This window comes from Solanum pennellii, chromosome 4 (assembly GCF_001406875.1).
Source record: "Solanum pennellii chromosome 4, SPENNV200".
NCBI lineage: Eukaryota > Viridiplantae > Streptophyta > Magnoliopsida > Solanales > Solanaceae > Solanum > Solanum pennellii.
This window is the reverse complement of record NC_028640.1, coordinates 26614395-26627869: the sequence shown is the minus strand read 5'-3', so window position 1 is coordinate 26627869 and position 13475 is coordinate 26614395. Positions and strand designations below refer to the sequence as shown.

Genomic DNA, 13475 nt, shown 5'->3' with positions numbered 1-13475 from the left:
GAAATGTTGAGGGAGAAAAAGCTTTATGCCAAATTCTCCAAGTGTGAGTTTTGGCTAGATTCAGTGTCCTTCTTGGGGCACGTGGTTTCTAAGGATGGGGTGATGGTGGATCCTTCTAAGATCGAAGTAGTGAAGAATTGGGTAAGACCTACTAATGTGTCAGAAATAAGAAGCTTTGTTGGTTTAGCCAGTTACTACCGTCGATTTGTCAAGGGATTCTCTTCTATTGCTTCCCAATTGATGAACTTGACTAAGCAGAATGTTCCATTTGTATGGTCGGATGAATGTGAGGAAAGCTTTCAGAAACTCAAGACCTTGCTGACTACCGCACCTATCCTTACCTTGCCAGTAGAGGGTAAGAACTTCATTGTGTATTGTGATGCATCCTATTCTGGTTTGGGTGCAGTGCTAATGCAAGAGAAGAACGTAATTGCGTATGCTTCGAGGCAATTAAAGGTGCATGAACGTAATTATCCGACCCACGATTTGGAGTTGGCTGCGGTAGTGTTTGCATTAAAGCAATGGAGACACTATCTATATGGGGTTAAGTGTGAAGTCTATACGGATCATCGTAGCCTACAGTATGTCTTTACTCAGAAAGATTTGAATTTGAGACAGAGGAGATGGATGGAACTACTGAAGGATTACGATGTCACCATCTTGTATCACCCAGGAAAGGCTAATGTGGTGGCAGACGCCTTAAGTAGAAAAGCAGGGAGCATGGGTAGTCTAGCTCACTTACAAGCTTCTAGACGCCCATTGGCTAGAGAGGTTCAGACTCTGGCTAATGACTTTATGAGATTGGAAGTAAATGAGAAGGGAGGATTTTTGGCCAGTGTGGAGGCGAGATCTTCTTTTCTTGACAAGATCAAGGGAAAACAGTTTAATGATGAGAAATTGATCCGGATCCGAGATAAAGTGTTGCGAGGAGAGGCTAAAGAAGCAACAATCGATGAGGAAGGTGTTTTGAGAATCAAGGGAAGGGTATGTGTACCCCGTGTTGATGATTTGATCAACACTATTCTGACAGAGGCTCATAGTTCAAGGTATTCTATACACCCTGGTGCAACCAAGATGTATCGTGACCTAAAGCAACACTTTTGGTGGAGTAGAATGAAGCGCGACATTGTTGATTTTGTTGCCAAATGTCCAAATTGTCAACAAGTAAAGTATGAACACCAGAGGCCCGGAGGAACACTTCAGAGAATGCCCATTCCTGAATGGAAGTGGGAAAGGATTGCAATGGACTTTGTGGTTGGTCTTCCAAAGACATTGGGTAAGTTTGACTCTATTTGGGTAATTGTGGATAGGTTAACTAAGTCTGCTCATTTCATTCCGGTCAAGGTGACTTACAATGCAGAGAAGTTAGCCAAACTTTACATCTCAGAGATTGTTCGGTTGCATGGAGTTCCACTCTCCATCATATCAGATAGAGGTACGCAGTTTACTTCTATGTTTTGGAGAACATTGCATGCGGAATTAGGTACTAGGTTGGACCTTAGTACTGCATTTCACCCTCAGACCGATGGACAGTCTGAGCGAACGATTCAGGTATTGGAAGATATGCTTCGTGCATGTGTGATAGAATTCGGTGGTCATTGGGATAACTTCTTACCCTTAGCGGAGTTTTCATACAATAATAGCTATCACTCAAGTATTGATATGGCTCCTTTCGAAGCATTGTATGGGAGGAGATGTAGGTCTCCCATTGGTTGGTTTGATGCATTTGAGGTTAGACCTTGGGGTACTGACCTTTTGAGGGATTCATTAGAGAAGGTGAAATCTATCCAAGAAAAGCTTGTAGCGGCTCAAAGCAGGCAAAAGGAATATGCAGATCGAAAGGTTAGGGACTTGGAGTTCATGGAGGGTGAGCAAGTCTTGCTGAAGGTTTCGCCCATGAAAGGGGTGATGCGGTTTGGTAAAAGAGGTAAGCTAAGCCCAAGGTATATTGGACCATTTGAAGTACTTAAGCGAGTAGGGGAGGTGGCTTATGAATTAGCCTTGCCTCCAGGACTGTCAGGAGTGCATCCGGTATTTCATGTGTCTATGTTGAAAAGATACCATGGGGATGGAAACTACATCATTCGTTGGGATTCAGTTCTGCTTGATGAGAATTTGTCTTATGAGGAGGAGCCTGTTGCCATTCTAGATAGAGAAATTCGCAAGTTGAGATCAAGGGAGATTGCATCCATCAAAGTTCAATGGAAGAATCGACCAGTTGAAGAGTCTACTTGGGAGAAGGAGGCTGATATGCGAGAAAGATACCCACACCTGTTTACAGATTCAGGTACTCCTTTTCGCCCTTGTTTTTCTTCTTGTGATCGTTCGAGGACGAACGATGGGTAAATTGGTATCTACTGTAACGACCTGTTTAGTCGTTTTGAGCAGTAGAGTTTATTTCTGGTAATAACTGTCTGGGTCGACGGATCCCACGACGGACCGTCATGGGCACGACGGACCGTCGAGGGGGTCTCGTTCCAAAACACTTAGATTCTGAAAATTTGGGTACTGAGATCGACTCTCTGAACTTCACGACGGAATAGCAGGACGGACCGTCGTTGGCACGACGGACCGTCACAAATCTTTCCACAGAATTAACTCTCTGAACTTTGTGACGGACATGCAGTACAGACCGTCACAGTCGTGACGGACCGTCACAGACTGCGTAACCCTGACTGGGTCGGATTTCTGTTAAAAGTTTTTAAGGGGCGTTTTGGACTATTCATGCTTATAGTTATAAAGTTAGTGGATTAATGTTAATAATTCAATTACTTGGGGGTTAAAGGAGATAACCTTGAAATAAAAAGTGGGTTATTTTTATCATCTTTTATACTTAATTATATGACAATTAGGGTAAAAGAAAAAGGGTTTGAATAAGAAAAATAGAAGGAACAGAGAGAGAAAGAAGAGAGAACGAACGAGCGAGAGAAGAGAGAACGAAGGGGAAAGCAAAGATTTTGAAGAGTAGCTTGCGTGATCACGAATTCTTCGGTGGAGGTAGGTTATGGTTTATGCTATTTCATAGTAAACTCTTAATAGCGAATGATATGTATTGGGTAGTATTGTAAAGTCTTCTATATGCTTAATTGTATGCTTGCATGATGTGATTATGTCATTGTAGTGGGTTGGAAAGATGAGGCTGTGAATCTTAAACCTTAAATCCACTTTGTTAATGATGATGCCTTGGTATAAAAGAAGGCTTGATGAACTAAAAGAATGAGGGTGATGGATCAGGTGTCATGAACCGACACGTAGTAGTAGGGGATCAGAGTGTCACGTTCCGACACCAGGATAGTAGTGGATCGGAGTGTCACGTTCCGACACCAGGATAGTAGGGGATCGGAGTGTCACGTTCCGACACAAGAAGAACAAAGAGAATGAATCTTGAATTATGCTAATATACACCGATTTGAAGAACCTAATTCTTAAGTGAGTACGGTGTGGAGGCTTGAGTCCTCATAGATGTGTTTGGTGTTGTTGCAAATGATTCTTATACTTGTTGCTATCACCTGTTAAGTATTTGGTTGGTTTTATGTTATTATTCGATATATATTGCTTTCTATTTTGAGTTGGCCGATGAAACCTACTCTGTACTTGCGTTTTGTACTGACCCCTACTTGTATTTGTTTTTCTTTGTTATTTGTGGAGTGCAGCAAACGTGCCATCGTCTTCAACTCGTCCTCAACTCTAGCCAGTCTTCATCACGTCAGATTTCAGGGTGAGCTATTGTTCCTAGCTCGGGCTGGATTTTCTCTCATTCACGTCTTGATGCCTTGTAGTTCTGGCATGGACTAGCCGTTCATTTATTTTAGCTTCTTAGATACTCTTAGATTTAGAAATTTGAGGATAGATGTTCTTGTGGTGATGACTTCCAGATTTTGGGAATAATAAGTATTGAGTTTTTAGAAGTTATTTAATCGATTTTCATTAATGAGTTTTAAGTCTTCCGCATTATATTTTGTTTATTATGGTTGAAATGTTGGGGTTTAGATTGGTTGGTTCGCTCACATAGTAGGATAAGTGTGGGTGCCACTCGCGGCTCGTTTTGGGTCGTGACACAATCATGTTTTAAAAATGTGTTGTATTTGTTCTTAACTATTTTCTGTAGTCTGTTTGTATACAATATTTTATGATGTTCATTTTTTTATAGTATATATCTACGGATTTGTATAATATACAATAATTTGGTAATATGGATTATATTTATATATGTGCATATGTAATTTCATATTTTATTTTAAAAAAATTAATGGTTAAAATGATTGTATAATATTCATTTGTCAATTGTATATATGGTAAGCTTGAAATATGTTTGTGTATTTAGTGTGTAATGTTTATATATACAATATTTTATCATGTTCATAATTTTTTGTATATATGGACGGATTTGTATAATATACTATAATTTTATATATGTATTATACAATAATTAACAAATTTCTTTTATACAAAACTAAATATTTGTATACATACAAATAACAATTGTCTCATAATACTTTGTATATATTACTTTAATACACAACCCACTATATACATAACATTAGTAACTTGTATATAAATTACACTACCTGATGTTCTTCAGATTTGTCTAGTTCTATCCAGTTTTGATGATAGAGATCCAATCTCGTCTTAAATTGTGTTTCTGTCTTTTCTCTTGCTTCAACCTTCAACAATCTTAATGCCGCTAGATTTCGTGCTGTTGATGACTTTCTGAATTGTCATTGGGTCATTTTTTTTCTTGAATCTCTATTCAAGAGATTGTTCAACTTGAACTTGTTTATGTTTTGTCATATACCCTACATTGACCTCAAAATCCTGAGATATTGAAAATGAAAGTGGATTATCAACAATATTGACATGCAATGACATACCTCTGCTAATCCTCATATATGGAGATCAATCCTTTATTCTTATTTTGAAGAACTTTAAACTGATAAGAAAGAAATAATTAAAAAAAAAATATGAAAAAACTAAGCAACATATACATATATAATTATGTTGATGAAGGAAAAAATTATAAAAAAATTGAATTAATGAAAGTAACACAACAGGATATCGTGAAATTTTCCAAAATTCAAAATTTAAAGTAGGAGTGGAGGAGTGATTTTAGGAGAAAGATATGGAATGAGTATACGAGAGATAAAATTATATATAAAAAGATAAAAAAAAATCTTTTATGGTTGGGTATACAAAGAGGTGGTGGGTCCATTAATTATGGCTAAAAAAAATAAAACTATATTTATTGAGAGTAAATAAATTAAACTATACCCTTATTGACTAATTACTTAGGAATGTTTGCCGTTCCACGTAATTTTCCCAAACCTAATTAATAATGTAGCTACTTTTTTTTTCTTATACTAGCTAAACCCTATATATATATTATTGGGTAAATCACATAAATATGTTATATTAAGAAAATATTTACCATCTATGTCAATAAATTTTTTTTTAACTAAATATAACATTTTTTTGAATTAAAAAATTGTACCGCTTTCTTTCTCTGTCATTTTTCTCTTCCCCATCTTCTTGTTTTTATTTTTCTTCTTCGTCGTCTCTTTTTATTCTTTCTCTTCCTCCTCTTTTTTTCTTCTTTATTCTTCTTCTTCTTTTAAACTTTTCTTTTGAATAATTATTCTCAAACCAATTTGTGTTTCTGTTTCACTATTTTTACCTAAAGCATAACGAGAAAGAGAAATAAAAAAATCAAAAATTTGTACAATATTATGTTTTCAAACAGAATGTTGAAATCTCTAAAATTACAGCAACAAGAATTCACCATTGATGGTCATTTATAAAGCTTCAAATTTCGAATTCATTTTATGAATCTTACGAACTCGTGATTAGTTTGGATAGGTTGATTCTACAAATAATTGAAAATGCAGTTTGAAGTTTATATCTCAATTTTAGAGAGTTTGGTTAAGTTTATGATTGATTTTAGGAGAAATATAAGATTGAAACTCGAAAAAAGTAAAGTTTATGGAACTGTATCACAATTGTGTTAAAGTTGAATTAAATATGTTTTATAATTGTATTAAAATTGCATTAAAACCATGAACAATACATTTTTAATACATATTGCAAACATCACTTACGTTCTTAGGGATAAAAACCAAAATAATTTATAAGCACATATAATGCATGTTTTATTCATGAATAACACAAGTTTAATTCAGTCTATAGATCATTGTCTTGTCTTTCGTTAGTTACAGTTTTCATTCGTTCTTAATTCCCTTTTCTAATTCAACTTTAATATTGTGTAATACACGTTTAATGCTACTTTAATTCATTTTGCAATTTATTTGGTTGATTTGTTATTGTTGGATTAATAATTTAATTCATTATTAATACAAGTTTAATTCACTCTTAGATCATTGTATGTTCTTTCATTAGTATTCTTCATTCATTCTTATTTCTCTCTTCAAATTCAACTTTAATATTGTGTAATACACTTTTAATGCAAATTTAATTCATTTTGCAGTTTATTAAGTGTCTTCATTTTTTATGATTAAATTACTTGTCTAATTAATTATTGATACGACTTTTATTCAGTCTACAAATTATTGACTACTCTATGAAAAAAGTAGAGAGAGAAAGGAAAAAAGAGCAACCAAAGGAGAAGAAAAAAAATATCAGAAAGCAAGGGAGAAAGATCAATAGAAACAAAGCAAGAATGAAAGAGAACAAAAGGAAAATAAGGGAGAGAGAACAGTAGAAATTAAGAAAAGGAGAAAGAGCGACAAAAAAATGTGAGAAAAAAAGGATAAAGAGGCGATAGACAGAGATAATTCTTACAAAATATATAGTATTGCTATAAATGGTAATTATTAAATAGTATAGACAAAATATTTTTTAAAAGGAATCCACTCATGAAATTAATCCTATATTATTAGGGTTAGGTTTGTAAAATTATCAAATATTTAATTTTTACCGTCTAACTAATGAAAAAGGAAAAAATTATGAAAAATTTGTAACTTTCAATTAACCCTAATAATATTAGTCTATATACTAAAAAAACCCTATAATATACCATTTGATTCTTCCACGTCAGTAATGTTCATATATAGAAATTCATACATTTCCAATGGTTAATAATATTTTTTTCTTATACATTCTCTCTGACTTAATATTTTTAATAACTTAATATTTTTAATAAAGTTTCAGTAAAAATACTGGATTTGGGCAATGAACAAAGAAGGGATATACCAAAAAACGATTTCACACAAAAAAGTTTCTATATGGTACAACCTACATCATCCAAACATCGCAAATGTATTCAATTTAATTTTGTTTTTTTTTTTCTCACTTCATTTAATTTACTACATAGACTTAAATATATATGTCAAACCCTTTTTCTTTAGTTAATTGGAGCTTCAAAAAGATTGCCCCAATTGGTTGAATCCGAATCTACAGGTGGTAAATCATGGATGAAAAAAATGTATTAATGAGCTTACCAATCGCATTCCGTGGTTGAGAAATCGTTCATTGAAAAAACAACGATCATTCGAATATGATATCGTGGTTGAATATGTCCCTGGAGGCACTCTCAGATCTCATCTCTTAAAAAATCATATCAAAAAATTGCCATTGAATTTTGTTATTCAAATAGCATTAGATGTTGCAAGAGGGTTGAGTTACCTTCATTCTAAGAAAATTGTTCACAAAGATGTAAAGACTAGTAATTTAATTATGGACAAGGATGCAAGAGTCAAAATAATTGATTTTGGAGTTTCTAGAATTGAAGCTTCATGTCCTCTTGACATGACTGCCCAAATTGGTACCATCGATTACATGGCTCCTGAGGTGACATATCTCATTCTTGTATTTTATTTTATTTTTTAAATTTAGAAGGAAAAAAATGAATTCTTTATTACTTATACTAATGTTATTGTCTTATTTTGTATATGCAGGTACTTATTGGTATACCATATGATCATAAATGTGATGTCTATAGTTTTAGAATTTGCTTGTGGGAGATATATTGTTGTTCTATTCCATATAATGGAAAATTCCTTCTTCTGACACAAGTCCATGTAAATACAAGGTATGTTTTTCAAATTTTATGTTATATTCTTTATAGCTAATGTTAAAATAATATCAATCACTAATATATTTCTTGAAATTTTAGAGTCTAAGGCCAGAAATACCAAACAAATGTCCAAGTATTGTGGCCAACATAATGAAGCAATGTTGGCATGCAGACCCAAAAGAGAGGCCAGAGATGAAGGAGGTGATGCTCATGTTAGAAGCCATTGACACATCTCAAGTTGCACAAAAGGGTTGTTTTCACTTTCATTAGACCGAACGGATTATAATGTACAATAGACTAACTTTGGTCATAGAAGCTTGTATACATAGGTTTAGGACCATTCTTTTATTTTATTTTATTTTATTATTCTTTGATACCGAACGGATTATAATGTACAATAGACTAACTTTGGTCATAGAAGCTTGTATACATAGGTTTAGGACCATTATTTTATTTTATTTTATTTTATTATTCTTTGAGAAACCTTCTTTCTTTTGTATTCTTTAATGACTAACAATTGGATTTCTTAATTAAATACTGAGAACTAGCCAATTTATCCTTTGCCAGTCCATTTTTTTTTTTATCATCCTGATATCTTTCCCTCAATTATTCTATTCCTGACTATGGGTAATCAATGAAATTTTTTCGAAATATTGGATATTTTGATAGCAAAGGAGTTCTTTCGTCTCAAAATCTGAATAATATTCATTATCTAGCAAAACACTACGGGGATGGGATGGGGATTGAGGGTTTGTAGGTGGGATGAGCAAGGGGTGGAGGCTGGAATCGTTTGATGAATGGAGAGGGACAATGATCCTAGAAAAAATATTTTTTGACCAACCAAATATGAAAATATGAAGATCAGTACATTATTGTTACATAGGCGAAAACACTCTTCTATAGAATTGAAAGATCTATTAGATAATCAAATATTGGTTTCAGACCATCTCTGACCTTACATAAAAAATACCTTTCTTACATAATCCAAGATAAATCAACGTCTAGGAGGGTTTGTTTGGGAAGTGCAGAGCCCGTCCATCTTTTCTTCTGCAAATAATTCTTGAGGTGAAAACATCATTTCAGAACAAATTTTGAATATGAAGACAAGTTCTATAGATCCCAACTGAATTGGCTCATTTAATAGACTATCAAGCGGGAAGCAGCAGTAACAACTGCAGCCTGAACCAAAAGGACGGAAAGAAGTTGTTTCTTCATTAAGCTAAAGCTTTCACTTTACTTATTTTGTTCGCTTAAATGCAAACATGTGAAACTGTTTTTAGCAGAAGGAGAACTGCCACAAATCGAGAGAGGGGGGAGGGGACTGGTGATCCATAGATACCTTCCATCTTTGAAATGGACATGGCTGCAGCTTCTGGTTTTAGGGGCTACTCGCTTCAGCAGATGTCAATACCGATGCATCGCCCAAATCTTCTGTTTTTTCCTCTTGGTGATTGTTCAATTATGATTTCTGGACAATGTATATATTTCCCAGGGAAGTCTATTGCATTTCTCCTTCCCATTGGATGGGTCAATCAGTTCTACTATATCCTCTGCCTATTTATGGTTGATGTATGACTGACGACAGTATCCAACTTTACAGCTATGCAAGGCAGGCAGGCATGTCATGACCCTAGTTTATGCTGAAAAACTGCTAGTGGATTTCTTTGAGCAAGAGTATTTACCTGTCTGTACACAGTACCAATCCCAAAAATATCAATCATTCTCACTCACATTCTTGAATTCTTCCTCGAGTATTCTGCGGATTTTCATCCTCAAACAAGAGGCTTCTGCAGGTTTGAACCACCTTCTTCCAAACTGACAATAAGATCATTTTAAATCGATGACTGATGCAATTGTTCAACAACCAAAAATTGGAGAAAGCTATAAATAAAACAAAAGTTATACCATGGTCAAATCCTTCTTTTTAAGCCTTCTATGAACTTCGTCAATGAAACGCTCCATAAAGAAAAGAACAAACAGACCGCAGTCATACTCATTTCTTTGTTGTGGGACCTGTTACCAGAAAATTTCAAGAAATGCTGTTTCCGTGAACTTGCAGACATAGTCACAATATATGTAGACAAGTTTGCTTCTATAGGTTCTATAAATTTCTCAAACGGAATATCCAGAAGTGAGTCAATGTTTTAGACACCCTCCCCCAGTTGATTATAAGTTCTATTAGGATATCCTTTTAACCAAGAAAAAAACATAAAAAGAGAGAAGAAAAAAAAAGGAAAAACAGAGCCAGTATGGAAAATTTGGAACTTTATGACGGCCTAAGCCCATAAAACAGATGATCATCAAACTAAGCAACCCCAATTGATGTTTTCTACTACTAGAGAAGCCACTTCTTTTCACGCAATCAACAAATGGTATATACATCAATAGCTGAAAAGCAACTGTTGAGAATACAATTAAATGATAAAAGAGTGCTCGATGAGATAGTTACATCCTATCCTACTTTTTCAAATTATAAAATACCTTAAATTTGGTGGAATCCGGATACATCCCAAAACGTCCCGATTTTGGATACATCTGTCAACGTTCCGATACGTTGCATCTTGGTTTATAAAGTGATGCATCTAACTTCAAATTACAAAAATCCCTTAAATTTGGTTGAATCCGGATACATTTCAAAACGTTCCGATACATCGTGTTCCGGTTTTAGATACATCTCTCAACGTCCCGATACATCACATCTCGAATACATCACTCAACGTCCTGATACATCTCATACGTCCCGATATATCATGTAAAGTGATTTATCCAAGAATATGAGAGAGTAGGAATTTTTGTAATTTTTTCAAACTGGTAGGAAATTTTAGAAAATATAGTAAAATAAGTTGTGTATTTAAGTAATTTTTCCAAGCAAATTCCCAAAACAAAAGCTCACATCCGATGTCAGCCAAACCAAACTCCCTGTATCACAAGGTATTTGAATGGACAAGATAGCTTCTGGTATGAAAAGAATTCCAAAGACTGCTTCATGCCATAAGTTGCAAATGAAAGAATACCTGAATGATGTTTTCATCAATTCTTCGTGGAAGATTTTCCCATATTTTGTCTAAAATAGGAAGAGCTAGCACTTCTCCTTGTCTTAAGAATTTCCATTCTTCTACCAAAAATCTACAGGAAACGTCTCCAGGTTTAAGAAGCTTCCAGTTCAAAATGTTATCTTACCGCGAGTTTGAAGAGAAAATTGGTTATAACAGAGTAAACCTCAAGATTGTAATATTCAGATTATGAAACTACAACACTGTAAAATGATCAAAACGCCGCATTCAAAAACATCCAAACAATAAATATATAACCAAAGTATGAAAACTTGAAAGAGACCAGACTTCTTAACCCTGTCAATTTCTTATTCAACAAGACAAAGTAGTAAGCAATAGTGACTTTTCTGTTGAGGCATTCCAGATCTCAACAGCAAACAATTTTCTCCCTTAGGCATATTGCATGGAAATGAATTAGCACGGATATAGCCATGCAAGAATTCCCATTTGGTATTAGGGTCTTTCCCTCCTAACCTCCCAAGTGTCACTAATTTCACCATGCAAATTGATCAGCCTGATAAAGTTCCCATTTCTGTCCAGCTAAGTATGATAACAGAACTCTAATTTCTGCCCCTTTAGTTCTCAAGCTGTTACAATTCATGCTGTAATTAGTTATCATTTCTAAATTGTAGCATATCATAAACAAGAACAATATAGCACAAGAAATTTTGAATGGTCAAGTTAAAGCTAATACAATCCTACATTCAGAAATAATGTCAAAATGGTTCTGGCATTTTTTTATGACAAGTGAACCCGCAGCCGCTAACCTATGGGTGCGCATAGGGTAAAACCCCCGCTTGCAAATTACACGAGAGGTAACCTACACTAGGCAAGACTGGTGCGACGAGCTCGACACAGAAAGGCCAACCCATTGCTTAGGCTGGCAAGGGGTTTCGAATTTGACACCTCCAACATGGAAGTCCCAAGCCCAAACCACTGGACCCCCCCCCNNNCCCCCCCCCCCCCCGCTGGCAAGGGGTTCTGGCATATGCATTATTTCAAGGACAATTGTAGTTATGGAAAATCAGAAACAAGATGTAGCTGCAGTCATTAATTATAACAACTCCGAATCAAAATGTAACGACTCGCAAAATAATAGGTTGAACTAGAGCCTAATGTATGAACCTTATAAGTTTATGCATAAATTAGAGATATAAAAAGGTCCAAAATTTTGGCTAAAAAGTATAATTTTAAGGGAGGGTTCAAGGCTAGTGAACCACAAGGACCTTAAATGCCTCCTTAAACATTTCCTTAGATTTTTTGGGCTAAGTCCATATGTGGAAGAGCGTTTTCGTAAATATTATTTTTAAGTTAAATTAGAAAGAGGATATATTTTATACTATTTCTAATTAACTATATAAGGGATTTTATATTAAAATATCCCCAAAATCAACAACTTTCACAAAGACCCACTTCAAATAAAAAAGTTCATCTTCCTCCAATTTTTCTCTCTGAACTCAAGGGAGAAGAAGAAGACATGGAAGCTTGGATTTGGGGATTTCAAAAGAGTTTCTTCACCAATTTTCTTCAAGGTTTTTTAATATATGTATAGTGATCCTTCATCCTTGATCAATCTTTCTTTCAAGGAGTCCAATCAAAAAGAATTTCGAAGTCTTCCAAAGATCAAAACCCTATTTTCTAATCTAAGCATGGGTTCAATGCTAAAACGTTTTCAAAGTATTTATATTGATGAATTAAGATTTAATTGATGATTATAAGTTGATTTGGCATTGAATTCCTTCAAGAACCCATGATTTTCCCTAGACTCTTTTATTTTGGAAATTGGTTAATTATGAAAGTATGATGAAATAGTAATTGTTTATATGAAGTTAGTTTATGAAGTCATGGCATTAGTTATATCTTATTGTGGTGAATTATTGATATATTGGTGAGATGAAGATCATGACCTAAAAAGGGAAGTTATGAATCAATTTATGTTGAATTGCTTATGTGGATGATGGAGGATGTCAATTGTCTAAACTCTTGTAGTATCTTGAATATATGGGTTGAGATTGATCCTTAATGACATAGAATTGCGATAGATTGATGTGTGATCCACTTATGGTGAAGGTGTTCAGTTATCGAGTATGAATGGAATGATCCACTTACGGGGAGGTGCTTACATTATGGTATATGTTGAATTGTATGTAGTGCGATTGTGGAAGGGTTATACCCACATAACTTGCACTATGATTATATGAGTATACACATGCAATGAATGAATGAACTAATTGAATAACTATTATGTACATGTCTAGTATAATGAATGTGGATGTGTTGAGTTGCATGGTATACAAATCCTTGAATGCAATATATGAAGATTATGCATGATTATGATAGTATGTATATGCTTATGAACACTTTGAGAGGGAAGTGTCTATGACGATATTGTTGTT

At 34.5% G+C, this 13475-nt stretch overlaps 1 protein-coding gene, 1 long non-coding RNA gene and 1 pseudogene across 8 annotated transcripts in view; 1 reads left to right on the top strand and 2 right to left on the bottom strand.

The window, feature by feature from the left end:
- Positions 1-4482: 4482 nt before the first annotated feature.
- On the bottom strand, positions 4483-4931 carry LOC114076835. Its single transcript, XR_003577881.1, has 2 exons — positions 4872-4931; positions 4483-4796 (listed from the first exon to the last, which is right to left on the bottom strand). It is a non-coding gene; the product is annotated as an uncharacterized LOC114076835 (long non-coding RNA).
- A 2251-nt stretch (positions 4932-7182) lies between these two features.
- LOC107016636 lies at positions 7183-8592 on the top strand (annotated as a pseudogene).
- A 262-nt stretch (positions 8593-8854) lies between these two features.
- Positions 8855-13475, bottom strand: part of LOC107018287 (ubiquitin-like-specific protease 1D) — a 30260-nt gene continuing 25639 nt past the window's right edge. For 3 of the 7 annotated variants that reach the window (XM_015218730.2, XM_015218729.2, XM_015218727.2), the window contains exons 10-13: positions 11041-11152; positions 9932-10039; positions 9709-9841; positions 8902-9626 (exon numbers count right to left, since the gene is read on the bottom strand). In XM_015218730.2, the coding sequence (XP_015074216.1) occupies positions 9740-9841; positions 9932-10039; positions 11041-11152 (322 nt within the window). In that variant the 3' untranslated portion in view covers positions 8902-9626; positions 9709-9739. Of the gene's footprint in view, positions 9627-9708; positions 9842-9931; positions 10040-10507; positions 11153-11266; positions 11667-13475 lie in introns of those variants that run through there. The other 4 variants (XM_015218728.2, XR_003577880.1, XR_003577879.1 and 1 more) reach the window with 4 other exon arrangements.